Source organism: Amphiprion ocellaris, chromosome 2, assembly GCF_022539595.1.
Source record: "Amphiprion ocellaris isolate individual 3 ecotype Okinawa chromosome 2, ASM2253959v1, whole genome shotgun sequence".
NCBI classification, from domain to species: domain Eukaryota; kingdom Metazoa; phylum Chordata; class Actinopteri; family Pomacentridae; genus Amphiprion; species Amphiprion ocellaris.
Genome location: NC_072767.1, coordinates 31,132,532 through 31,160,341, shown reverse-complemented (window position 1 = coordinate 31,160,341; position 27,810 = coordinate 31,132,532). Strand labels below are relative to the sequence as shown.

Below are 27,810 nucleotides of genomic sequence, written 5' to 3'. Positions count from 1 at the left end.
AAAAAAAAAACCGGATTAGAAGGTTGTTCTTATAAATTTTGTCACATCAGTGACAGTGATTCCAGCTAAGCCTCCCCACAAAGATATTCAGGCTCTAGTGTAGGTGGGTCTGCCTGCCAGGGAAGACTGAGGGCGAAATCCCCCACTATCAGCGTCGAGTGGTGATGACGTCAAACTAAACGCGTCGAGGAGCTGTTTTCTCCACGCTGTTTACCCCAAGTGCAGCAAATGTGTCTTTAAAGCTCCTTTACTGCTATATTCATCTTAAATAATGGAGAAAAAAGGCTCAAAGCACACCGGGAAGAAACCGAAACCACCGAAGAAGAAAGACGACGATGACCCCGTTAGAAGCTTCGAGAAATGGAAGAAAAAGTACGACAAGACGAAAGCACGAGTGAAGCGAGAGAGAGCCCAGAAGAAGAAGCCCGAGTGGCAGGTGGAGAAGGAGTACATCGACCGGCTGGTCAGCAGGTACGGAGACATCAACGCGAAAGAGGTTGTCAAGTTCTCAGACTTCCCCATCTCCAAGAAGACCCTGCTGGGCCTGCAGGAGGCTCAGTATCGGCAGCCCACCAAGATCCAGAGGCAGACCATCGGCTTCGCTCTGCAGGGGAAAGATGTCCTCGGAGCGGCCAAGACCGGCTCCGGGAAGACGTTAGCCTTCCTCATACCGGTTCTGGAGTGTCTGTACCGCCAGCAGTGGAGCTCCTTGGACGGCCTCGGTGCTCTCATCATATCCCCCACCAGAGAACTCGCCTACCAGACCTTCGAAGTGCTCCGCAAGGTGGGCAAGAACCACGAGTTCTCCGCGGGGCTCATCATCGGCGGGAAGGACCTGAAGAGCGAGTCGGAGAGGATCCACCACACCAACATCGTCATTTGCACCCCGGGCAGGCTGCTGCAGCACATGGACGAGACGGCCACCTTCCACGCCTCCGATCTGCACATGCTGGTCCTGGATGAGGCGGATCGCATCCTGGATATGGGCTTCGCAGATACTCTCAATGCCATCGTGGAGAACCTTCCCAAGTCCAGACAGACGCTGCTGTTCTCCGCCACGCAGACCAAGTCAGTCAAAGACTTGGCCCGTCTCAGCCTCAAAGATCCAGAGTATGTTTGGGTTCATGAGAAGGCCAAGTTCAGCACCCCGGCCACCCTGGAGCAGAGCTACGTGGTTTGTGAGCTCCACCAGAAGGTCAACATGCTCTACTCCTTCATCAGGAGCCACCTGAAGAAGAAGGTCATCGTCTTCTTCGCCTGCTGCAAGGAGGTGCAGTATCTGTTCAGGGTCTTCTGCCGTCTTCGACCCGGCATGCCCATCCTGGCCCTGCACGGCAAACAGCAGCAGATGAAGAGGGTGGAGGTCTACAACGACTTCCTCAAGAAGCAGAATGCTGTGCTCTTTGCCACCGACATCGCCGCCAGAGGCCTGGACTTCCCTGCAGTCAACTGGGTGCTGCAGTTCGACTGTCCAGAGGATGCAGACACCTACGTCCACAGGGTGGGCCGGACTGCCAGGTACAAGGAGGGAGGAGAGGCTCTGCTGCTGCTGCTGCCCTCCGAGGAGAAGGGGATGGTCCAGCAGCTGCAGGACAAGAAGGTTCCCATCAACAAGATCCAAGTGAGGCTTTCTGCATCCACAGCATCCAGACATACACACAGTCAGGAAGAAGATATAAACCAGTGTCCATCATATTAAGAGTCAGCACTGTACAGCTAAACTTCTGTGGTCATCAGTTTCTACTTCGCAACTTATGTCCAGTGATCAGCTGAAAACTGAAACAATAAGTACGCAGTATACAATATATCCTGTAATAATGTGCAAATAGACACAAAAAATGACATTCAAGCAGCAATCTAAATTATTTGTTACAGTTTTCTTTTCAAGTGATTATAATCTATATTTTCAAAAACACAAATGTCTGAAATGACATGAAAACAATGTGAAAGGTGTTTCTCAGCTGAATCTGCAGTTCCTCTTGGCTTTACATTGCTCTGAAGTGATTATCAGCTCATCGCTTTTAGCTGTCTGGTTCACAGGCTTACTGCATCACTGCTCTCATAACATGGTGCTCAGCTGCAGGAGGCTGCCGTATTCAGACAAAAAGCTCAAATAAGCTAAAAAAAATACTATCATTCATTCATTTTCTCAATTAGTTTGTTAGTTTTGACTATAAAATGTCAGAAAATGGAGAAAAATGTTGATCAGTGTTTCGCAAAGTCAAAGATAATCTTCTCAAATGTCTTGTTTTGATCTTAAATATTCAGTTTACTGTCATAGAGGGTGAAAGAAACCAGAAAATATTCACATTCAAGAAGCTAGATTAAATGAATTTAGACTGTTTTTTTCTTTAAAAAAATTAGTAGCACTAAGCAGTCAGTAGAGGCCAAAAACAGAGATAAAGGTTAGAGAATTTATCAGATAGCCATGCAGATGACTCCAGGATTTCTTCTGCCATTTGGATGAGTCAATTAAAAATGAGTTAATTAGTTTTTAAAAGAGCTGAAGAGTGCTTAATCTAGGATATTGTTTTAGTAAAATCTCAAATTTTCAGATAATTAAATGCACACTGCTTGCTATCACCTACAACAGTGTGTCTCTGTGGAATGAAATGTGTTTTAAATTTAAGAGCTGTTTGATGGGTTAGACTGGTAAAATAAGCACCTTTCAGTTGCCTGAAAACTAAATGGAGTTCGATTACAGACAAAAAGAACATGAGATACAAACTCTCCACTCTCCAAAATGTTGCACACAGCACTACACATCTACAAAAACTGTTCAGGATACATTTATGTGCAACATAAGCAACACAAACTTAAAGATTTTTGAGTGTTCCATCAACATCTGCATTGATTGACTGTGTTGTTTTTCTGATTCCAGGTGAACCCAGAGAAACTGCAGGGTGTGCAGCAGAAGCTGGAGGCCTTCCTGGCCCAGGAGAAGGAGCAGAAGGAGAGAGCCCAGCGGTGCTTTGTTTCCTACCTGCGCTCCGTCTTTCTGATGAAGAACAAAGAAGTGTTTGATGTGTTTAAACTCCAGCTTCACGAGTACGCTCTGTCCCTGGGCCTCGCTGTGGCTCCGAGGGTTCGCTTCCTAAACAAAGCTCAGGCTCAGAGAGCTGAGAAAGAAGGACGGAGAGCGGAGGAGGAGGAACAGTCTGACGAAGAGGAAGAGCTGAGGAAGTTTAAGGCCCAGCTGAGAGGAAAAGTTCCTCATGAGGAAAGTGAAAGCTCAGACGACTCCAGTGAGGACAAGGAAAGTAGTAACGAACAAGATGTGGATCAGTCCAAGACGTTGCTTGTGAGTGAAAACGACGAGGACGACGATGATCTACGAGACTTTGACCTGCTGACGGTTAAAAGAAAGGACGTCTTCAATCTGACGGGGGAGCAGCAGAGTCCAGAGGAGCCTGCAGAGGCCTCCAAAAACAAAACAGAGAAAGAGACAAAGTACAAAGAAGCCAAAAAGATCCTCAAGAGAAACTTCCAGGTGAACACCAAAGTGACTTTCAGTGAAGAGGGGGAAGCCGTGCAGCTGTGGCCACCAGTCCAGCGCACCGTGACTGCTGCTGCGGACGAGGAAGACGACGAGGTTTCGGGTATCAACGTGGAAAAGGCCAAGGAGAGGCTGAAACGGGAGGATCAGGAGTTTGACAAGCAGGAGTACAGCCGCAAGGTGAAAGCCAAACACAGAGAGAAGAGACTGAAGGAAAAGGCTGCCAGACGGGAGGCGAGCAAGAGGAGCGGAAATAAATCTGATGAGGACGAGGAGGATGAAGTGATGGCATACCTGGCCAATAGCAGCGAGGACGAGTTCGACCCCAGCACCCTGCCGGACCCTGACAAACTGCACTCTGAGGAGGAGGAAGATGAGGAGGAGGATCAGACAAGGTCGGCTAAACGTCAGCATAGCAGTGACAGCAGTGATGATGAGGAGGAGGAGGAGCTCTCAGCAGGGAAGAGGAAGAAGTTGAAGCAGCTGGAGGATGAACACAAGGCTCTGGACACTGGTCTCTCTCTGGCTGAAGATGAGGAGTTGGTCTTACATCTGCTGAGTGGACAAAGGTAGAGAAGCGTTTACGGATATCATGAAATCAGTAAAGTTCTAACAGAAAAGTCAGCAGTTAAATGAGGAAACATCTGAAGCTGAATTGAAATTTAAGAATATGTGCTCATTCTGCCCTGTTTTTGAGTCTAGACTGTGTTTAAATCAGAAAAAAAATCACCAAATTAAAAGGTTACTCCAGTGTTTCAGCATTTCACTTCCTTAAAGTTGGGTTCTAGTTCTCTACATTCCTCTTCGTCAGGACTGAGTGGGTGATTTGATCCTAAGTGATTGATGGTAACTCAATAAGATGGACGTGACATCCAGGGTTTTTCCTGGCTCGGAATGTGACTATGCAGGACTGTCAGCATCATCAGTCTGTATACAGAAGAGGCAAGGAGTCTGTTATCTTTCTGACAGAAATCAATACATTTTCATACTTTGTCATTTCACAAAAGTGTTGATTAATGCCTGAGTAATTAAACTCAAATGAACAAAACTGGTTAAAAAATACAACAGCTGCTTTTTACTCTGTGTTCTTATGATTTTGGTGGGTGTTCTTCAGATCTGGCCAACATCTATTTGGGGAGCGAAACCTGTAGTAACACTGGCAGAAAATGTGTTCATGTTAGATCTCATCAGTCTCACACACACACACACTTTGTAATTCAGGCTTTCTGTTATATATTAACACAAGCTGAAACAACTGGCAGCACGATAAAGCTCAATGAGACTCACAGCAAACAGTATACTACTGTTTTGACTTGTAGGTTCATGGACTGCCTCTTTAAATTACTCCATAATACAAAAGTGAAGAAGCTCCCTTCAAGTAGAACAAATGTACATCAAATAATCCATACATATGCTGTCACTCACCCTGATTGCAGCTATTGTAATCCTTTTTTAAAGTAACAGAGTTATTTTCCATTCATCTGTGTAGAAACGGCTAGATAAAAGTAGCACAAATGTTTCTGTTTCAGTCACTATTTACACATTGTTTTTCACTGTTTGCTCCTCCTCCTTCTGCTGTGGTTTAATTAACCGTTTATCTTGAGGCATTTAACTTCTATACAACCGGCTCCATTCCAGTGAGCATCTATTGACAGATTTTGCTGCAAAGCCAAACATCTCAGCTGTGAACAAGGAAAAAAGAGAGCCCAGTAACTTGGAGGAAGTTTGCAGTAAATGGGTAGTGTTTAAACACACCAATACCACTAACGTAAAACAATAAAGGCAGAATATGAATAGCAAAAGACAAATCATAATCACATTTGATTTTAGGACAGTTGATTTTCATTAATGGGATGACATCATATAACTAAAACTTCCTGACAGGCTGTAGGATTTTATGTACATAATTGATGTAACTACAGGCGAGCTGAAGGACTTTGTAGTAGAGATTTCAGACTGAATTTGCACTTTACTGTCAGTTTAATCTTGATCTTTCTCCTTCAGAGTTCTTATGTATCAACTCATAATTTTCCTCTTCATCAGAGGAAACTGGGGGTTTTGTATTTAATGACGTACTGAATACTTACCTTAATTTAATGTCAGAGAACGCTATCACAATTTTGAAATGAACCTGGTTATTGAGACAAAGTATTTTTATTGCTCAGTTTGGTGTTTCGATTGATAATTTGATTTTGACTCCACATTCATGAGAGCTGCATTGGAGTAGCTTTGTGTCACCGTGAAGATTTATACAGATGTGCACACACTGATGCTGTCTCTCAAAGGCAATCAGTGTTACATACAATTCTACAACATATGTAGCTGATTTAGTGAATTAAAAAGAGGGTCTGTGAGAGATTAAATCCCTGCTTACGTTCACACCTCAGTATACCTGACTAATCACGGCTTAAAAGAAAGAGTTCACCGCCTAAATGTAAAACTTGTTTTCCTCTGGCCTGTAGTGATTTTTGTCCAACTGAAGTCGGATATGGGATAGTTTCTACAATGAGATGTACAACTGCATTCTGTGTCCAGCAGATGGAGCTAATAAACAGCATGGCTGCTGTTGCAGCTCCTCTGGCACTTCAGCTATCAGGTTAGTTTTCTAATGCTTATGTGACATTCTACAGAGAAGTACGTTTGAAATTTATCATGACATTTGCAGGAAAAATATAAAAATTATTTCTATATAACTCAATAAATAATTAATGAATGATGGCTCTACAGTCTGTTTGAACTACCTTTTTTTTAAATATCTGATTAAAATTTCCCCACTGCAGGTTCAATAAAGGACTAATATATCTATCTATAGCTTAAAGATTTTTGGAATATCAATTTCCACTGTGTCCACTCATTCACACTCACTGTCAAACACTTTCATCTTTATTACATTTTACTGTAGATTAATCTGACTTATGGCGAGCCAGTCTTCAACACAAAACTCACTATAAATACGGTAATTTATGTTTTATATGCTAATTAAAATATTTATTCTTCAGTGCTGATATGCTGTTGCTTGTGATTGTAACCAATCAGATTGTGCTTAGACTGCAACATTTCCATAACATATTTTTAATGTGTGGTTTGAAGAGTTACATCAGAAAAAAATTCATGGGTAGGGCCAAATTGGGGAAAAAAAATCCCTAATTTTGCCAAAAAGTGCAGAACTTTCTGGCTCACTTTCCACCCACCCCTCTCTAAGCTTGACCGTTCAGATGCTGTAGAAGTTCATTTACTTTACTTTTTTCACAATAGTAAGTTGCAATGTTAGAGAAATTCAGACCAGTTTTGAAGAACAGTAATGCTACAGAAACCCCACAAGTTTAGTCATTTGGTTTATTACATGTTAATTCGTAGGGCCCAAGATGACGTCCTCAAATGTTTTGTTATGTCCACAACCTAAATATATTCAATGTTCTGTCACAGAAACCATAAAATATTTAAATGTAGGAAGCCGGGATCAGATAATTTAGACTATTTTTAAAAAAAACAAAAACCTATGAAATAGCTGCCACTTGTTTTTACACTTCACAACTAATTGATCAATCATTGCAGCTGTACCACTTGCTGTAATGGTGAACCTTCCCCACTGTGGGACCAATAAAGTTTATCTCATCTATTTTTGTGACTAATGTTTATAGTAAGACCGATTTGTACAAATACTGATACTAAAAAAAAAGTGTGCAGTACCTCTTTAATATGTTTCCCTTCAACAAGTAAAACTTTTTCCATTACGGTGCATTCAAATGCTCACAGCTCTGTGGGGCGTTCAGAGGTTCAGCGCAGAGTTTGTCACCCTTTGAGTCAATTAGTCCATAAACATGATTTCTGCTGCCAGCTGCTATAAAGAGCTTAGTTTACCATCAGCAAAAAGTGACAATGTTAAAATTATTTCCAGGTTTCCAAGTAAATTCTGAATCTTCCTATGGAACATTTCACTCACTTCAGTAACTCGGACATTTCATCAGTACCAAAGCAGTGACTTGACCATCTCTGGAACCACTCTGCCATTGCTGCTAAAAACAAAAGACGCACACACATGTGATGAGTTCAACTATTTTAGTGGCAAAACAATAAACAACCAAAAGTGTGAGTGCTATCGGAGACCAGCTGCCAACACTGATCAGCACTACTGTTTCTTCTGAACAACAAACTAAAGGCAAACTAACAAAGGTATCTGTTCTGAAACAAAGTGCAACAAACTTTGAAGGAGGGAAAAAACAGAACACCCCAAAACTTATTTTGGGATCTTGTATATGCAAAATTACATATTATTAATTTTAGAGCAGTTCATGGATTAAGCAATAGGAGAAAGTTCAATGCATCACAGCATCGCTTTGTAGAGAATGAGGGAGTGACGAAGGAAGCGCTCCTGCTCCATACAGGCCAGCAGGTCCTTCAGCATCACCCGAGTCACTCTGTGGACACCCTGCCTGGGCAGCAGAGGCACCTGAGAGACACACACACAACAACACACACACACACACTAAAATAATTATCCTGTATAAATATGACACCCAGAAATTAACCTGAACCTGTTGCTGAATGGCAAGTTTTTTGACATTGTATTCTAAAGACTATTTCAAAGTCACTAAGACTGATTCTTTGCTCACAACTGCTGTCACACACATGAAGATGAGAGAGAATAAGTTGCAAATAGTTACATAAATGAAAACACATAAACTCTGGCCAGAGGATAATAAGTGTCATAAACTCAAAATACACTACCGTTTAAATGTTTGGGGTTACCAAGACACTTTCATGTTTTCCATAAAAACTCACACTTTTATTCATGTGTTAACATAATTGCACAAGGGTTTTCTAATCATCAATTAGCCTTTCAACACCATTAACTAACACAATGTAGCATTAGAACACAGGAGTGATGGTTGCTGGAAATGTTCCTCTGTTCCCCTATGTAGATATTCCATTAAAAATCAGCCGCTTTCAGCTAGAATAGTCATTTACCACATTAACAATGTCTAGACTGGATTTCTGATTAATTCAATGTTATCTTCATTGAAAAAAGTGTTTTCTTTCAAAAATAAGGACCTTTCTAAGTGACCTCAAACTTTTGAATGGTAGCGTATACTAAACTCCCACAATGCTCTCTGCTAGCTAACACAGAACTGGCTGTAGATCAAAGAACCACCTCCTCAGGTTGCTACACTGCAATTACAACCAGGCATTACAGTTATTCTACATGTTCTGACAGAATACAGATTATCATCGTATTTTTTCGCAATGCATTGCACAGCTATTCAGTTGTGAAGCTTTTCCAGTGGATTGATTTTAAAAACTTTATTGTACTTGAAGTTTATTGTACTTCAGGTTAGTACTCATTGTTGGCAGACACTAAATATAAATGAGTCAAAAACTTGATTGGGATATCTGAAGTGTAAACAATGTATTTTAATGCTCACTCTGAAGTATAATATTACAGAAAGTTAATGGAAATGGCATGAAAGATTATTTACAACTTTCCCAACTGAATAACTCCTGAAAATTTATCGCCATTTTCTTCTTGTAAATGGACAAAGTTTAGTTTGCTTCTTCTTCAAGGTTTTTTAGCAGTGGGCAGACATCTGGTTATGTTTTTGGCTTCCTCTACTGTGCTTCTTACACCAATGAGACATGCATAACATATACTATACTGCCTATACTGACCTTCTGACGACACTACACAGCCTAGCTTATTCACTCCAAAGCAGTTCATGCAAACATGCTTAATTTACTTTTTTTCCTATTGCAACATTTCAAAAGTTTGCCTTAAATTCACTTGACAACTACACTGAAGCGCAGCTAATAGGACATTAAAGAGTAAAAAAGAAAAACTGTGCAAAGCCAGATGTTCAGAAGAGCTCTTGCCATCACTCCTCCATACTTCCTGCCATCGGTGTTTGCTGAGGTAAAGTCAGTGCCGAGGTAAAGGAAGCCCTGTGGCTGTGAGAGGAAAGAGACAGAGGCGGCAGGCAGCCGACTCCGCTGAGTAATGGAGTTCAAAGGCAGTGGGAAGAGTGTGCAGCGAACACAGCGTCCTCATCTTTAAACCTACAGCCTGCAGCGCTGCAACTAAAACACATACAGAATTAAAGACTCAGTGAGCTAAACTAACAGTCTCACTAATGCTAATGGTGTTAAGTTGCAGACTTCCTGTGTGTCTGCATCAGCTGTGGAGGAGCCGGACTTTAAAGCAAACCATTCTGTCAACCTGTGACATTAAGGTTCTTTAATTTATTTCTTATATTTTCTGTCCATCACTGGTGCCACACACTCACTGCTGAATTTAGATTGTATTTTGTGGTGTTGTATATTTAAGTAGAACTAACTGTGCTGCTTTTTCTTCATCCTTAATGCAAAGCACTCAGGGACGTTTTGTTCTTAACTGATTCTTTGGAGGCAGCCAGGTAGCAACATTTAACAACTGGCAGTCTTCATCGATTTCAAACTAAAAGGCTTGTACCAGTTTAAATGACATAACGACACAATCTTCTGGCGGGCTTTTTGTGTGAAATATCAGCTGGGAGTATTTAGCTCTACTTCAGTCTGTTTATGAAGGTATTAATACTATTCTAGGATTCAACTTCATCTCATCTACAAGCTGTTTCAGAAGATCTTTGAGAGAGTGGCTAAAATCGTTTCCATATTTGTCAAGTCAAACAAAAACCAAAAAATAAAGACTGGACTCCTGAAAACAAAGAAGTATCACACACCAGCTCCTCCCTGGTTTGATTTTTAACACATACCCACCTGGCTTTCCATCATATCCAGGGGTCTCTTCTTGCGAGGCCCGATGGCAGCCAGTGCGTGGAGGTTGGCTTCTCTTTGCTGCAGCTGAGCTTCTTCCATTTGCTGTAGCTGAAAGGAGAAGACAACAACAACATAAAAAAAAAAAACTGCGAAAATGTGGTGAACAAAGAGTTACACAGCTGCTAACACTTTTAATTTCTGCAGTCACACTTCCACATGAATGAATGTTTTGCCAGCATGAAATACATTTTCTCTTTTTCACTTCTTGACTTTTTTGGATTCCCTGCTCAGGACCCAGGCCTTGAACTGAAGCCAGTTTCTATTAGATAAAATATTCTAACATTTTAGACTCCCTGGTTTTTAAGTAGCCGTTAACCGAGCTCAACACTTGCCTAATTAGTATCTATCATCTTGATAAAATCATTAGTGCAATGTCTTTTTCCATGGCACTAATTTTATCCGTGTAACACAGAGTCATGTCATACTCCCGTCTGCTGATCTGAGATCACCTGCTGCCAATGTCATTCCTTTTAACTACAGTGTCTTCTCCCTTCTGGCGGCATGTCAATAAAAACGTGCAATGTATGACAGGTATTCAACATTTTTCTGAGAACAACAGGTGTTTAAGTTAGCTGTCATTTCATCTGTTAACTCTCTGAACTCCCAAAACCCGCCGGTGGCTTTGAAAGGAATGTTTTCTTAGAAAAAAAAAAAAAAAACATAAACATTGCCAAAATGACACCACTTGTCAGAGCCAGAAACTGTAAAAATAAAGAATCATTGTGTTTTTAACTTTCAGATAGTTCTTGAACAAATCATATAAGATACATTTCTGTAGGCAAAAAAAGTGTTGTACATATTGATTCTCGGTTTTGAACATTTTTATAGTTATGTTTTCTTCTTTTATGGCATTAAAACTGTCATATTGCACAGAAGACACTGTTGAGTTCTCTGTATTCTTTCCCATGCTTGTATTGTTAACAGAGTTGTAGGACTTTATATCGAAGTGAAAAATTGGCCCACAGTGAGCAAAAATGTGACAGGAGCAAAAAAAACAAACAGACAAACAAAAAAAACAAGAAACAAACAAACAAAAAACCTTGAAGCTGCTTTGGTTTTCAAGGGTTAAAGAGGAGATTGAAGTTTCAGTCCAAAAGAATTACACTGAATCTAAATTTAGACTTAATAGGAAACATAATTTTAAATTTAATCCTTTAAAATTTTAAGCTAGTTTTACAGTTTTATGCAACATAATATAAAAGTTAACGATGACGTAACAGAGTTTAAAAATTCAACAAAAAACACATGCTGTGAAATAAAAGAATTTGAGTCTCCAGTGAGCTTCACCCTAACTGTGGGTCTGTTATAAAGGTCTGTCTCAGAGTCAAAGTCTGTTTCCACATTTGGACTCATGACGACTACAGTTTGAGATGATTTTTCCTGCACATGTTCAAAACGTTACAGTTCATTCTCCAACACAATTACATGTCTGGTATGAAAGGCTTCAAACACAACATAGAGCGATGGGTAATCTTTGTGAATGAGTAATACCAAAAATGTGCCAAAATTGTGTTTCAGTTCTATGATCCAAACTACAAGGACTGACAGCCTTAACCATATTCCCAAAAACAAGAAGCTGCATTAAACCAAATTACCCTTCAAACCTCCAATTAGAAACGACTGTGTGACAACCCTTATATTAAAACAAGTCCCCTATGTCTGACCTTCAACAGTTGCAGGGATTTAACAGCACAGCGAATCATAAATCCCAAACGGTTCATTAAGCAATTCGCACCAAGTTCATTAAACGTGTCACTTAACGCATTTTATTCACTGCTGGCTTCAACTCCAAGCTGAGAAATAGCCTCAATGAAAGTAATTTCCAATTAGCACCACACCTACTCAAGCTCCAAGCGTAGGTACAGACTTGGCAGAGTGCTAGCATGTGTGTGGTGCAGTAGTTGATAGAATGTGTAGGGGGTGGCAGTAGTGGGGCATGTAAATGAACAGATTTTGTGGCTTTGGAGAAACCTCTGGGGGCGTGATGGCTGGGAGCTACACAGCAGCCCGAGAAGCAAAACAAGCTATGTGTGGTGTTTCCGTCTCCCTAAATAGCCACAGTGCTGCTGGTGCCTTTCATCTTCCTCACGCGTCTCCGTGTCCTGCTGGCAAAAAACATTACACACACTATCATGTTACTAAATGAACAATTAGCATGAAAAATAGTGGGGATTTAAAGAGTTCCCAAACAACACTTCTCAAGAGTTTCCACTGGCTCACAGATATGAAAGATATCAGGTTGGGTTTATCCGTGAATAACCAGTTCACCGTGTACAACAAATTCAGACAAAGTGTTGGACCAGAGTCAGGGCATCTACCACATGAGCTAAATATTCTGGGTACGAGAGTCTCCAGTTTCAGAACAGCACGTTATCAGTGTGATGCCTGACTAGGCCTGTGTGACAAAACAATAACGATACCTTTCAGTGATACACTTCATCCATGGTAACAAGAGAGTTGTTTGTTTATAATGGAGCCTCACGGCCCTCCGTTGTTCTCTCTGTGGCATCTCTGCAGGTCTCCAGAGGCATGCTAGATTGAGGCTGCTCGAGCCAGTAGGGGCCAGTGGTGGACCCTACCAGACACGGTCTTTCCCTGTGTCCACTACCACTTCCATCCAAGCGTTGCACTCCTGCCAGCCTGCTCTGAGGATTGATGGACATCTGGGTGTGTGCGGGAGCCAGTGTGGGGTCCTCATCCGATGAAATCCAGTCCAGTCACGGTAAAACTTAACCTCAGTAGCTTCACCCTGGTCACCTTCTGTTCACCTCCGGATTTTACTTTCCTTATTAAATGTGTATCAAAGTGAGATTATTCCTTTGTGCTTATTTGTTTTGATTTATGTGTATAACTTTTACCCACAGGTGATGCCTCCAGGTACATGCTTCTAGTCAGGCTCATTGAACTCTCTGTGAATGTCCCTCAGACTGGAATCTTGCAGCTCACAGGAATTAAAGCTTTTTAAGTGCAGATTTTTAAAAACTTTGGTTTATAGCTATCTGTTTGGATACGGAAAACTGAGTTTACAAAATGATATCACACCTGAATTTGTGCATGTCCATGTGTGTCATGACCATGTGCCTAAAACGAAAACCACAACAGTGGCAAATATATATATATATATTTCTTGACATCTGGTTAGCACTAGCAGCTAACTTAACTTGACACATCATCTGAATGTTAAAATCCCTGCTGTGCACCATACTTCCTTTTCCACAGCATCTGCATTCTAAACCTGCAGAAACAATGAAATGACAGAATGTTTTTTGGGGAGATTTTTTGTGTTCTCGTGTGTAAGACGTATTTTATAAAAGATAGTTTTGTGGGCATAATTTGTTTTCTTAAATGGAGATGGAAGCTATCCATCCAGACAAATATCTAAATAAAAAAAAAATGGTGACCATATCAGATCCTTGTGATGAGTGCCTCTTGTCCCCACAGAAATCTATGTACAGCTAAGCATCAAATTAAGTAATTTGAGTGGCAACTTGACAAAAGTCCAGGAGCTTAGAGTGCAGACATTTTTCTCTGAAACTGGTAGAAAACAAACAGAACGAAACTCACCTCTTTGGCTCTTTGTTTAAGCTGCTGATGCTGTGGATCCTCAGTGTGTGAGCGACTCTGTGACCACAAACAAACAGATGTACAATAAATAATCCAAAACGTTCAAATACAGACACAAGTTACATTTCTACAGATCATGTGTTGTGGTTTTGGATCAAATGCCGCTGTGACCTAACATACATTTATACAAAAAACTTCAACCTTTACAATGGAAACTTTACTTGTAAACTTGGGAGTGTTTACATTTGAGCACATAAAATATCCTTGTTTCTAATGGAAAAAACATCTGGTTTAAGTCTACACTTTTTAGACTTGCTTACTCTGGCCAAACGCAGCAGTCGCTCTCTTTCCTCTTCATCTTTCCTCTTCTTCTTCAAACTTTCAATTTCCTCCAGGAAGCGGAGCTGAGAGCGCACATCACTCTCTTTAGCATGCCACTGGTCCTCCTGTTGCCACACAAATACACAGACATGTCACACTAACGAACAGAATAAAATTTGTATCAAACTGCATTCACATGAAAACCAGGAGCGTGCACGTGCTACAAGCTTACTGAACAGCATCTGGAAGCAGAAAACCATCCACGTGAGGGAGCATTTCTGCTCTGTGTGCACGTACAGGGTCCTGTGAGCACAGGACTTGCTCGCTCGCTCGCCCGTCCCCTCACTTTCACAAACACTCAGTACTCACTTGTCACAGTGACTTTTAAGACTTTAAAGGCAGCACAATACTCTGATCTTGTACTTAAGTAAAATTTACAAGTCCTGCACAAAAGTTTTTACATAAGTAAATCTACAAATGTATTACTATGAAAAGATACTTAAAGTATTACAAGTTATCATTATGCAAAAATTGCATATTTCAGAATATTGTATATTATATTATTGGATTAGAATTCTTGATGCATTAATGTGTTTGTCACTTCAAAGGTAAAGGTGGAGCTATAATTAATATTTACTGCTTTGAAATTTGTAAAGTTAATAAGCCATCATTGCAGGATTTTTCAACAACAGATTATCTCAGAATTTATTTGTTAATTATAAAATTAGTACAAATCTACTTGACAAGTGAGCAATCTTTGAACAGTTGGGAGCAAGTTCTCATCACGGTTTCGTGCTTGAAAGGTTCCTTGCAAGCATGGTTATACACTCGAGAATACTGTGATCTGTGTTCTTATCACAAGAATGTGCATGTTTTTTGTGCACAGATTTTGAAACCAATTAAATGCCATACCAAGGTCCCCATTTTTGTGGTGGCACAACAACCATCACAAGCAGCGCAATGACAGTTTGGTGTTTTAATGACTTAATATTCTCCTTTCACAACTCTGGTATTTTGGTAACAAGTGCACAGCACATTGTAAATTCACCTACTGAAGCAGTAACGAGGCGGTACAAAGAATGTTGTTAGTTTTGGTGAAAGCTGTTTCTAAGACACTGCAACACAATCTGTGACCACCTCTGCACTTGTAATTGCACACACATATTTAGAACAGTCATGCTAACAGTTGTGTGAGGCTGCACAGTGGTGGCTTAAGTGAGAATAAATACATCCTTTATGAGGCAATATGGATGTTCTCTCCTATTTTAAGTCAGGCTCAGATTATTGTACCTTCAGGGCAGCCTTGCGGTGTTCAGCAATCACAGTGAGCTTCTCCAGCAACCCACGAAGACACTCCTGAGTAGCATGAGACACCAGAGCCACCACCTCTGGACCCACATCAGTTACTCCCAGTGCCTGTCCTAACACCAGAATCACACAAAAACACATCAAAGCGTCCCTTGTCCAAGTCAACTTATAACAATAATGAGAACCGTATATTTACTTTACGTCTCAGACTCAATAAATGACATGGAACCAAATTCAGTTTACAGAATGTTAACAGATCTTTTAACATCAAACATTTTGACAGGTAGAATAAATAGCAACAGCGATGACCCACTTTCATATACAGTATTTTCAGGTTAATTCCACGACCATTACTTTTAAGGTCTTATTTTGGTCACTACATGCTGTATTTAGTGTTTTTTTTCTGGACAGTTCTAGGATATCCAGATTGTCCACCATTTGACTAAAACACCAAATGTTTATTTAAGGCTTTATATTAAGGAAAAAACTGCATTTTAGAATTGTTAACTTTTTACATGTATTCAACCATAAAATGTTTGCAAAAGAGACACCTTTTCAAACTGGTGTAAGGGAGATTGTCTGGAATCAGGCAAAATCAGAACCATAGCAATGGAGTATTTTATGGGAAAAAATCTCCCTAAACAAGGGTCAAATAATGGTCACTTTGCCTTGGGCCTCCCAGAGTTTAGGATTGCCACTGCCTTGTTGTGCACGAGTGACCTGCACTCATCTTTTGAACACAACTTTTGAGTCATTGCAATGAAAAGCATATCCATTATTCTATGTCTATTTTGCATATAATGTGGAACATAATCTCAGCCCTGTTTTGGAGATCTTAAAATTGTATCACTCCTTGGCGCACAAAGAAACAAGTGGCATCATCAGAAAGGGTAAGTTCAGCTGTTCATTTTCATTATGCACTAGCTCTACGTTATAAAGTGACAGGGACATTGTGACTTGTTCAACTGAGAAGCAGGACTGTGGGTGAAGAACTTTGCGTTACTTTGTAGAAGACCTGTCTTTATAAAGTAATCACTTCAATATACAATACATATATAATACAACAAGTATGTGATAGACATAATTAAAAGCTCCTGTTCTGCTCTTTATTGTGATATAATTATCATCAACATATAAATATGTCAATATTTCATTTCACAGATATTAACGTATCTAAATATTAACATAATGAGTTATTTAGAACAGCAATGGGTGTGGGATGGATGCACAGCTGTACACAGGTTATAACTACGATTAAATTTGATATATTTAAAAAAAATTCTCGTCAACACTTTGTTGCACAGACAAGCAACTGGCTTTCCTTGAAAGGCAAAGTCGTACACTTTCTTTTAATTTGTGCTACATATCACAGCAAATTCAAGAACAAATAAACCAAGAAGGGATGTGTATTGGGAAGCAAAGAGCATCAGTCAGCCTGTAAGGGTTAAAGGCAGTGGAATTTGTCACCATTTTACATCTGGCCCAGCTTATTTTTCAATCAAAATCAACTTGATTTTTTTGGCAGCCAGCTATTGCTACATAGAACCAATGCCAGACATCCATCCTTGGTACAATTAAGGTATCATCGTTCTAAAAGTGTGCAAATTTACACAGTTGACTAATATTCAAAAATAATAAATATATTGAAAAAATAAGATAGACTAGCAGATACACAAACATGTAAATTACTGCACAGCTCTAATAATTTAATGTAAATATTTCATGTAAATAAACATAATTTCTAACAAATCTATAACAAACTGCTATTTGCCATGCTGCTCTTAAATCACCCGATCTAGCATAAAAACAAGCCTGCGGTAATAATGAGAATTCAGATGAATTAATCCTTTATGGTCCAACCGTCTAGAAGACTGGTTTGCTCTGTCTCAGTACAGCTTCTGTACCTGTGTGAAGGATTCGGCTGAGCACCGGGTGAGGTGACAGGAACAGCTGATCCTGGCATGACTGCACCACAGAGCCGACCATGGTGGTCAGGATCTGTGCATTCTCCTCTCTGAGGTTGACCCCAGCCATGGAGGCGACATCATTAATGTCATCATCTTCTCTGTGAAACAAACGGACACATGTTTGTGCTGCTGATTTTCTGAGGACACTCACTGAAATAATGCATTCACTAACCACCTCGACTAAACCCACAGATGCCTCAAATTTGACTCTAAACAGTTAACTGTATGAATTACTTGTAAGATCCTAAACTGTCCTTGCATGCAGATTTGGAGGAATGAGGTGGATCCTGAGTGAAGCCCTGCTTTACTGAAAAAGCTCCTGTAAAGAAACAAACATACAAAGTTATTTGGAGAGTGGCACTGAATTTAGCATAGTGTATGTGAGAGTTTGTGGGTGTAGTTTGATATGTACATTTATCTCCACCATGCTCGGTTTTCAAATCACAAACATTCCTTTACAAACCAAAACAATTATTTTTTGTGCAATTATGGAAACAGAACAATGAACTGATTCAAAACTGAAGGATCTATTTTTGTACATTGTTAACATTACAATGATGGATGACAGAAGGCAGAGCTCATCTGCAAGACCACGGAGCAACATAATGAGAGTGTAAGGCTCATGTATGCAACTCTTACTTTCTTTGATAAATTAAACGGGTGTGGGGAATCATTAGTTGGATTTCCAATGAAAGGCAAAGGTGAAGTATTTGTGAATACCAGCCATAGCAAACTCCAGCACAAACAAACATGGCCAGCACACACAGCAGCAGTTTAGAGAGCATACAAAAGAAAATAATTCAGCCTAGTCTCTTTCATTTCAGAGCTCTTTTGAACTGCTGCACAGAGTTGCAGATACTAATGAGTTTCACTGGTGCCAACTTGTTAATCTTGAACATGTAGATCAACTTCTGTTACATAAAACATTTGACCCTTTGAACCCTAAAGTCTGTACTGTAAAAACTTCAATAACCATCTAACTTGCAACTTCCAGCTGCTCTTGAATTAATGTGTGACATGAAAATGAATTACACTTTCATTTCTTTCTGCAGCTTTCAAGCAGATTTAGATCAAGAATCAATTCTCCATTTGTATCTTGACACCAAGATTAAGAATCAAATTGTGAGAACTCAGATTTTTGACAAGTTACCTGCAAAGTGTTTTCCTGACTGGACCACTGTGTGTCTGGGGGCGGGTCCACCTCTCTTATACACGTAATGTCTTGACTGGGTGAATGTCGTCAACCCAGGCCTCAGAGTCACTCCTCGAGCCTGCTGAACACCCTGCATTTTTAAGAGTAATCATTAAGCATCAGTCCCATCATTCCATCCATTTCCCTTGTTGTAAAGGTGACACCTGACTGCTCCACATTTCTACCTAAACTATGAAACGTAACTTAAAATCACAACAAACTGACATTGAAGATTTTGCAGAAAAGGATAACGTACACAAATAACCCTTAACATGCTGCAGAGCTGCAGAACTGAGGTGTTCAACATGGTTTCAAATGTCTTCCTTAAGACTGCATCATAATGTGTGTTTGCACGTAACCAGAGAACAGAGAACCAGTCTACATGCACTGCAGTGATCTCATTAATGTAAATCCACTTATAGAAACTGTGCTAAGCTTTTGGACACTAAAAGTAAAGTGAGAACGGTTTTAGCAATAATGTCATGAATACTTTGAAGTCCCGCTAAGAGAAAAATATCTAGAGTCCATATTATGTCTTTAAAACTGGTACAGTGACATACTTGGCAGGAAAGTTGTTTAGCATCTTGGACAACCTGCTACAGTTCTTCAGTGTCTTCTGTCTCTTCGTGTAATCAGAATAACTCCATGATATTGAGATCAGGGCTCTGTGTGGTTCAGACCATCTGTCTGATCTTCTTGTGGCTTAAGATAGTCCCCTATGATTCTAGCAAGATGTTTGGGTTGTTGTTCTGCAGTAGAATGAATCTGGGTCTGATTAGACGCTTCAATAATGCTACTGAGTAATGAATAAGAATCTAACTATCTAGAGCTTAAAGCTTTGACCCGGTGCTTCACACGCAGCACATCAATGAGCAGATATTCTCCCCACCCATGCAATATTTTTTGATGCATTTATGTATGTAGTGACAGAAAAAGAGGCATCATCCCTGACTTTCTCAGGGTCTGTGAAGCTGAAACCACGGTGTACGAAGAACAACAAAGACACAAATGGAAATCGGAGTGTTTCTGGTACCAAAATCTTACCCCTACAGATTCTTGATACCCATGTGCAGATGTCTGTATAATTCATTACTATAGGGCATGTAAACACACTGAATGGTGTTACAATACATTTCTTTGACTTATTCAAATTAAATGTTTGTCATATTTTAGTGGCAATTACATGTTTTGCTACGGTAATATGTAAACCGCTCACCACATCACAGGACCAAACAACATTTGGTTACCTGCTGGCTGGTCCTCAGGTCTGTGCTGGATGGCTTCACGGTGGAAGACAGAGATGTGGGGTTGCGGATGGAAGTTGAAGCCTGTTGGATAAATAACTGAGGGTCTGCGGTAAGGCAGCGAACTGCTGGAAGACTTTTCTGGCAGACATGAAGAAACGGCAAGTAGAAAGAAATCATGTCATCATACAAATTCCATTTTACAAGTGGTATGCATGAAGATTTTCAGTGAGCTAGGACTACAAATGATCACAATTATTCACTGTTTTTTGAGACAAACTATGTGTCACTTCCATATTTGAAAAAACAGCACCGCTTTCACTTCCATGTTGTGCCACATCACTGCTAATGTATAAATCTTTACATCCAAGTAAGACATATAATAATCTTTACATGTAATCAGAGCATCTCCTTGAGGCAAAATACAAACAATAGTGCACTGAAAATGGCTCTCTCGTCAACAGATGCTACAAGGCACTAATGTTCCTTTAATGCCTCACAGGCAGGCTACAGTAGAAGATAGCTAGGCACCTGTGCACAAGAAGTCTCCAGTCCCCACTTAGTTACCAAAGTGACACCAAACTTATTTTTACAACCAAATCTTCCTTTTTTGGTATTTCTCTCCTGTTTGTCAATCATTTTGCTGTGCACACATGGACCCTGCAAACTCAGTGTCTTTGCAATACATTTTTTAAATCAGTGTATCTAATAAAAATTTAATCTGAGCAAATTCTGTTCTGTCACACAGACTTTTCTGTCTCTATGATTACATTGTGGATGCTGGAACGATAACTTGTGCTGCCCTAGTCGAAATTCTTTGCATTTCGATCATCAAAATAATGACAGGGTCTGCAGACATACGAGGAGGTTAAATGTCGTACAGTCTCACCCTACCTTTAGAAAAGGCACCAGGCAGGGCTGCGGAGTCGACTTCAACTCATCATAGAGCTGTTCTGTAAATTCCTCTGCTTCCACCTTCCCTTCCTGCAAGTTAAAATAGTACAAATACGCGTAAAGTACCAAGTAAATAATCTGATCAGTTAAAATTGATGAACACTACTTAAGCACAAATGTACCGTATGACAAAAACAACAAGAATTTGACAACACTACCCCTGTAGCAACCGAGAGGCTATATCAAAGTAATGCCTTTGAGTCTATTTAGTAGAAAGATTTGTTAAAAATATGTATTACATTATCTTGGCAAAACTAGACTGGACAGAAATATGTAATGCAGGATACGTACCAGCAGACTTCTGACCAGTCCTCTGACATTGTTTGCCATGTCGGCAGACCTGGAGTCACTTGAAGCCAGCTTGATCAGAGTAACCAGGAAGTTCTTGCACTTCTTCACACTTTCCAGGGTCTCCTGTTGGTGAAATGTCAGGCAAAAATTATTTTCTATCTACTTGTTTGCAACAAATGCATCAGTGTTTATGCAGCTTTATATTACTTGTTAAACTCACGTTTTGCCTAAACAGTAGTTGTAGCAAGACTATGCAATGTCAAGGGCTGTAGTGTCCAGGTCAACGTTTCGATCAGTATATGCTTATATGACCAAATTGTCAGTGTTACTTTCTTAATGAGAAAGGCGCTACATCAACAGCTTTTCAGGATTAATCCATTATTTGTGGCTGTGGAAGGAACAGATTATCAGCAAAACACCCCTGCATTTACACAACTTTAAACTGGCACAACTTAAATCTAAATAATTTAACATTTATTGAATGTTTACTGAGTCAGCTCTAAACTAATAAACACAACGCCAAAGAGGTTGTCAGTATGACTGCATTTTGATCAAATGGCGAGAAAGTTAAGTGTAAAGTTTGCGAAGAACAGTTTGCATAACACCGCTCAACAATCAGCATTGTGTATCATCTTAAAACAGCTAGTTTATTTGTCTGCGTTATACTTCTAAATAGTTCTTGTGCTTGAATCATCAATTACATGAATATGGGCAGGTGCACAATGGTCAGCTCACAGTCTGTTATCATTTCACTGATTAGTGCATTATGAATTTAATTACTTGATAATTTGCTTTGAAGACAAATGTGAAACATATTGTGAATCCACTATACCCCATCACCCAACAGAGCAGAGTAGAAAATACCTTAGTCTAAATAGTGTGAACGGCCTTAACACTCGCAGGAACAAGTGTTTAAAGAAAGTTTACCTTGATACTGTTGGTCAGGTTTGTTTACTTCCTTGTTGTCTTGTGTGGCAGTGTACACCAAAATTTGTTTTCTGAGCTAAGTGACATCCACACTGAGTATGCAGGTCATAACTACTGGAACTCACCTGACTGAACGTGGGTGGTGGATCCTTTTTGGTTTCTGTGGTGGCCGTTTGAATGCGAGGATGGCTCCCCCGCTCAGACGCAGCATTGAGAGTCTGAACCACAGCTGGTTTGGGTGCCACACCAATCACCTGAACACAATGTAAAATACATCACCCAAAGAGAGACGATATTGAAAATAAACCATCCGTGTTTGTCTTGCAATAATTCAGAAGGTGAACCGAGGCTGGATCTGGAGGATGACTGGTGGGACACTGCTCTGAACAAAACAAAAATCATACAAGTTAAACATCTGCTCTTCTCACACTCATACAGTTAAAGGAACCATAAGCTGCACTGTGAAGATTCAGTTTTCCAAAGCTTGAATGTCACATTATTAATTAATCCCCATATGTTCTATTCTCCACCATTTAGAACTTTTTTAATGTTGCAAATAAACAACTTTTCATTATTATTATGTTGTCATTACTTAGGACAAGGAAAAGCCAAGCTAACAATTCTCACAACCAACCATTTGCTTCTTTTTTTGTGGCCAATTGTAAAGGGAACTAGGTGCAGAGATCGACTTTATAATCAGAATGAGTAGAAACTCAAGGTGCTGCCATGTCTTTGGGGTTAAGTTTCCAACTTCAATTTTCAGCAGAATTTATGTTTTTATGATCATCAGGGAGCAGGCTTAAGGATAGCTCATCATCATGGGACCAATTACAAAACAATCAGGGAGGACGTAAATTGATGTTGGGACAAGAGTTGAAAAAAATTAAATAACCCTTGAATATCCCACCATCATTAGTTTTTTATTATTATTATTATGAAGAAGAAAAATAATCATCATTGCAGTTGTATGCCAACTTTCAGCCACTCAGGTTCATTTCTGAAGGGAAAACTAACTTGAAGTCATGAAAATTGAAGAAAGGCTCATTTTTAATGTGCATTTGCTGCAGGAGTCGTATCAACTAAATCTGTTACTGAGGATGTGTGCATACAGCAGTATCCATGTTGCTACACGATCCATTATAACTGCTTGCTAAATGTCAGCCAGCTCTTGTGTTGTTACCACAGCTGTCTTTTGGACTGGTGCTGGCTGGAAACTTGAGGGAGCTGCCATCCGGATCACAGTCACCTTCTCATTACTTTTACCTCCAGCTGCTGCAGATACCTAAATTACAAAACGACAGCCAAGCGAGACCACAGGACACATAAGACGTGAGTTCTTCTTGTGCAAAATTTAGAAAAACATATAAAAGGCAGCAGACACACACCGGTGATGCCAGTATTCTTGGTGCTTGACCACTGACAGCTCTTGGTCCCTGTTGAGCCTGAGCCAAAGCCTGCTGGGATACCAGCATCAGCTGACCACTGTCACTGCGGATTAACATCATACCTGCCAATCAGATTAAAAAATACTCGAGGTGCTGGCTGCAGTATGCGCACATGGTGAGAAGCTCATGACAGTTATTTACATTTTAACACAGACTAAACATACAGCTCGCTGAATGCAAGATGTCAGAATTGTAAAACAAAAATACAAATGAGAGCAGTCAAGACTACAATCGACAATCAGCTGCAGCTCACCTGGTGGTATCTGGATATTGGCTGGTAGCTGTGCAGAAGCAGTCTGTGGTGGTCGAGGGGCGACCGGCTGTGGAGCTGCTGATCTGGGCACAGCTATGACCATCGTTCTTCCGGGAGTTGTGACCTGGTTTAAGGAGGCCACCTGGCTGAGAGCCTGTTTTGCTACCTGTTGGCTAGTAGCACTCACCTTTGCTGGAGTGGCTGCCTTTGCAACCACCATGATGGAACGAGGGGAAGTGTGAGAGCCTGGGATTGTACATACAGAGGAGGAGGGAGGCTGGTAGCTCTGGCCACTGGAGATGACTTTCGGTGGGACACAGTCACCTTTTGAGATCCCTGCAGCAGATGGTGGAGGCTGCACTGCACTGACGGGTCCACATTTGGCTGGGACCTGTAATATCCTGACTTGAAGAGAGGAGTCTCCATCCCTGGCTGCACCACAGGACTCCAGCTTTTGGCCTTCAATGACCCCTTTATTTGTGGCCATGGTTATTTCTGTATCGAAGAAGCAGTGGTGGCTAAAGTATCGTAATTATTTAAGTAAAAGTGTCAACATAGCAGTGAAAAAGTACCTCATTACAAGTAAGAGTCCAGCATGAAAACATTTATGTTCATTAGAATTAGCAATCAAATGTAGTTAAAGTACTGAAATAAAAGTCCGGGTTTGGTCTTTTTGACTTATATTATTGTGTTTGACATCACTGTATTACTAATACTGCAGGTGGAGCTAAATTATTTTAGATTCAGTTCTATATACAGGGGCAGCAGGTAAATCTGAGGGCTTGTCACATCATTAACGGTAGAGGAAAAAAGAATTTCTAAGGCACACTTCTGTACTCAGATTTTCTTTGAATCTTTATATTTTGCTGAGGCATTAGAAAATTTATTGAAATGATAATATGTCAGAGGTTTAGAGGAAACAATCATCCCTTGGTGGAGCTTTAAACAATTCACAGACACCTAAAATGGGAGCCTGAAAAGAGCTAAACAATTAACCCATTTAAAAATCAAAATCCCAATTTCAACCAATCAACAAATCACAGACATTGCAATTTAGGATATACATTAATCAGAGCATATAACCCAGGATTTGTTTTATTTATTCTTTATAATTATTACTTTATTTAGCTTGAATGCAGCATACATGGAAGTGCAGCGAGGCTGTTCCCGAGCCACAAATGGCCTACCCATTTCTGTCAGATTATTACATTATTTATATTTATTTACAATGTAATACTTTTATTTTCTAATGAGAATTATTTCAATTTTTTATTGATATCATTTCATTTAAGTCTAATACATGTTAGAAGCCATATATCTATCTTTGAGTATTCAGTGTTGCATTACAATAAAGAACAGTAACATTTGAATGATATTTCATGTGACAATGCTCCATCACATGTTTAAGGTATATTAAACTGTGAATACTGAAGTGAAGCTCGACTTTAAATTATATCACAATCCTGAGAAAAGACTGCTTTGTTTAAGATGCCAAACAAGTTGAAAAACCTACTGTGTTGCTGCTGTTAATGTGTTGTAATTTAAAACCTTTTTCAAAATCAGAATCAGTTTTATTGGCAGTATACAACGTATACTAAAATTATACATGGCCTCTCTTCTAATATACAAATAACAGACTGATATGGATGAAGTAAGGTATGAAACAACATAAAAAGAAGACGCTAGAGTAAAATACAAGAATGTCAAAAATGTACTTAAGTACATGACTTGAGCAAACGTTACTTAGCTCCCTGGGGAACAGCACAGCTAACCAGGGAGCGATGTCAAGCTAATATACGAATCCCACAGAAAAACACTGCATTTAAAACAAACAAAAAAAAAAAAAACACTCACCTTGTCAAGTACGACCCATATATTTGGTACATTACCGACATTGTTCAGCAATTTAACCGCGAAACAACGTGTGCTGTGAACTTTAACCTCCAGCCGGTAACTCGCCAAATACTTTACAAAACTGCTTGAAAGACGAGCTAAGCTAGCAGCTAAGCTATCACCTGCAGCTTAAAACTACAGGTGCACGTAATTAAGTTACGAGGGGGAGATAGTTCTTGGTATAAAATTCGATTTTGTTTTTTTGCTAGCTCCTTAACAAAAGCTTGCAAATTCTAAGTCGCTAGTCTACTTTAGAATATAGTGCAACCTTATCGTCCTGAAACACAATACTTGAGCACAGTACCTCCGCGATAAGCCTCATTGTCATATTTTGAGAGTAGTGTAGTTTTATTTCATCCAAACAAACGACAGACAGAACACATAGATTCCCTTCCTTGAAAAACATTAACCTTCACCAAGGCTCAAACATTATTAAAAACGGCCAGACGCTCACCTGTCCTTCAACGTGTTGGGGCAGGAGGCAGGTCCCTGAACTCACCATATTCCGCCTGTGCTGCGTTCGCGGCAAACTGACTAGATGAGCTGCTACCGCTGAAAAAAAAAGAACACATTAATAATTGATTCCCCCCCAAATTTTTGTCAGTTGAAATTGTGTTACAAAACTAATCTGAGTTCAAAAAAGTAACAGCCATTAGCTGCACGCTCTAACTTAATCTAGGTGTGGATAGAAGAAGCAAATTTGTGCAGGACGTCTGAAATAATCCTAAATGTGCATTGGGTTGTTATTTTATGACAGATTTTATATGATGGGACTGTATTATGTTGAAACACATCAGTGTTGGCGTCGATATTGACACAGATTTATAAAAAATCCTCATGTCATGGTTTGTAAATTGATTAAAAAAAAAAAAAAAAATGTCAGTGATACACACACCAAAGGGGGAAAATGGAAAAGCAGTCCATAATTCAGAATAACATGTTGTAGGCCCAAAATAAATTTTTAGGAAACATCATTTCCTTTAAAGGTCTTGTTGCCCTTAAGGTCTTAAAAAATGTCCAGTATTTGGAGTCTGCCCATCTCCCTTAGGGATGTGGAAATCTGCAAACAATAGAATCAACTGTACAAATATGAGTTTAAAAAAAAAATAAAATAAATCTTTTTCCTTGTCATTATGTTAAAAACATACTAAAATAGCTTGATCTGATAATACTTGCATTGTTTCCCTTCTTATATAATCCTCAACATCTCGACTGGATATATTCTAAGTACATTTTCAAAGTAAACCTGTCACTTTAGCTGGAACATAAATATTGTCTATAATTAGCCAGATTTTATGCCAACTAATTGGTCAATAAATCAAAGCCCAGAAGAATCACTTTGAAGTCAGAGTTATATATCTTGTATGTAGTTTCTGATGTATTTATTGGGACCTTGTTTAGGAATATACTCTTATTAAAGACTAATCATTGAAACCTCAATTATAGAAACTCGAAGTCAATGCTTATACAGAGCCAATACTTCACATTCACAGAAGATATTTTTTGCTAAACCAGTGGTTAGTGTTTTTCAGTTTTGCTGCAGTGGTTGGGCTTTGCCTTTTATCCGTTGCCTCTCTTCAGGTTCATACTGGCTTGTCAAAGTCACAGATCACCAATCAAAAGCTGGAGAGAGTCTGTCACACACAGACAGCTGTGGACTCGACTTTAAGCCCTGGAGAATAATGGATGATGGAGATTTTTGTCAAAAAAAACTTGGATGTACTTGTTTAGAATTACAGAATACTAAATTTACATGTTGTCTTCTTTTGACCATTCTTGGTTAGGCTAAAGCAATTAAATTGTCATTTGGGTCTGTCCCGTCTATGGCTTCATTAACAGGAAAAGAACTGCCTTCAAGCAGTTTTTGTTGTTCCACATATTTAATCTTTTTTTATTGATTGATTTTTTTATTTTTTGCATTGTTCATTCATTCAACTAATCTGATGTTTACCGTATGTTTTTTGTTGTTGTTGTTATCAGTAACCCTACTTAGCTGTCATTTAACACAGTTACTATACTACACATATTTTTTGTCTTATAAAGGTGGTTACTACCTTAGAAGTGATATCTTTTCTTGACATTTGTTTTTCTCTAAATTGCTAACTTATCATTTTACATGAATTTAATAACTTTACCAAAAAATGC

General features: G+C 39.6%; 2 protein-coding genes across 4 annotated transcripts; one reads left to right on the top strand and one right to left on the bottom strand.

Annotated features, from left to right (window-relative positions):
• The first annotated feature begins 164 nt into the window (after positions 1–164).
• Positions 165–13,120, top strand: ddx10 (DEAD (Asp-Glu-Ala-Asp) box polypeptide 10). 2 transcript variants are annotated; one of them, XM_035943788.2, is made up of 4 exons: positions 165–1,621; positions 2,882–4,065; positions 5,959–6,092; positions 12,824–13,120. In XM_035943788.2, the coding sequence occupies exons 1-4, from the start codon at positions 272–274 to the stop codon at positions 13,009–13,011; spliced, it is 2,856 nt and encodes a 951-aa protein (XP_035799681.2). In that variant the 5' UTR covers positions 165–271; the 3' UTR covers positions 13,012–13,120. The 2 variants fall into 2 exon arrangements, with proteins under 2 accessions (XP_035799681.2, XP_023155436.3); XM_023299668.3 differs by lacking the exon at positions 5,959–6,092 and having other exon boundaries at positions 12,824–12,975.
• On the bottom strand, positions 7,548–26,647 carry taf4b (TAF4B RNA polymerase II, TATA box binding protein (TBP)-associated factor). Of its 2 annotated transcripts, none has more exons than XM_055004955.1 (16): positions 26,120–26,647; positions 23,773–24,267; positions 23,460–23,581; positions 23,255–23,356; positions 22,200–22,328; positions 21,148–21,270; positions 20,797–20,886; positions 19,906–20,043; positions 18,617–18,749; positions 17,701–17,785; positions 17,404–17,564; positions 15,482–15,612; positions 14,191–14,316; positions 13,871–13,927; positions 10,247–10,354; positions 7,548–7,946 (listed from the first exon to the last, which is right to left on the bottom strand). In XM_055004955.1, the coding sequence occupies exons 2-16, from the start codon at positions 24,257–24,259 to the stop codon at positions 7,821–7,823; spliced, it is 2,118 nt and encodes a 705-aa protein (XP_054860930.1). In that variant the 5' UTR covers positions 24,260–24,267; positions 26,120–26,647; the 3' UTR covers positions 7,548–7,820. The 2 variants fall into 2 exon arrangements, with proteins under 2 accessions (XP_054860930.1, XP_054860934.1); XM_055004959.1 differs by lacking the exon at positions 26,120–26,647 and adding an exon at positions 25,627–26,058.
• Between the last annotated feature and the right edge of the window lie 1,163 nt (positions 26,648–27,810).

What these genes read in the sequence shown, in the direction of transcription:
- taf4b (XM_055004955.1), bottom strand. Translation starts at nt 24,259, where the DNA reads ATGGCCACAAATAAAGGGGTCATTGAAGGCCAAAAGCTGGAGTCCTGT. An exon ending in CAGCCGAATCCTTCACACAG is followed by an intron (nt 15,613 to 17,403) that starts GTACAGAAGCTG and finishes TTCTGGTGTTAG; the next exon opens with GACAGGCACTGGGAGTAACT. An exon ending in GACTGCTGCGTTTGGCCAGA is followed by an intron (nt 13,928 to 14,190) that starts GTAAGCAAGTCT and finishes TTGTGGTCACAG; the next exon opens with AGTCGCTCACACACTGAGGA.
- ddx10 (XM_035943788.2), top strand. Translation starts at nt 272, where the DNA reads ATGGAGAAAAAAGGCTCAAAGCACACCGGGAAGAAACCGAAACCACCG. An exon ending in TTCCCATCAACAAGATCCAA is followed by an intron (nt 1,622 to 2,881) that starts GTGAGGCTTTCT and finishes TTCTGATTCCAG; the next exon opens with GTGAACCCAGAGAAACTGCA. An exon ending in CATCTGCTGAGTGGACAAAG is followed by an intron (nt 4,066 to 5,958) that starts GTAGAGAAGCGT and finishes TCTGGCCTGTAG; the next exon opens with TGATTTTTGTCCAACTGAAG.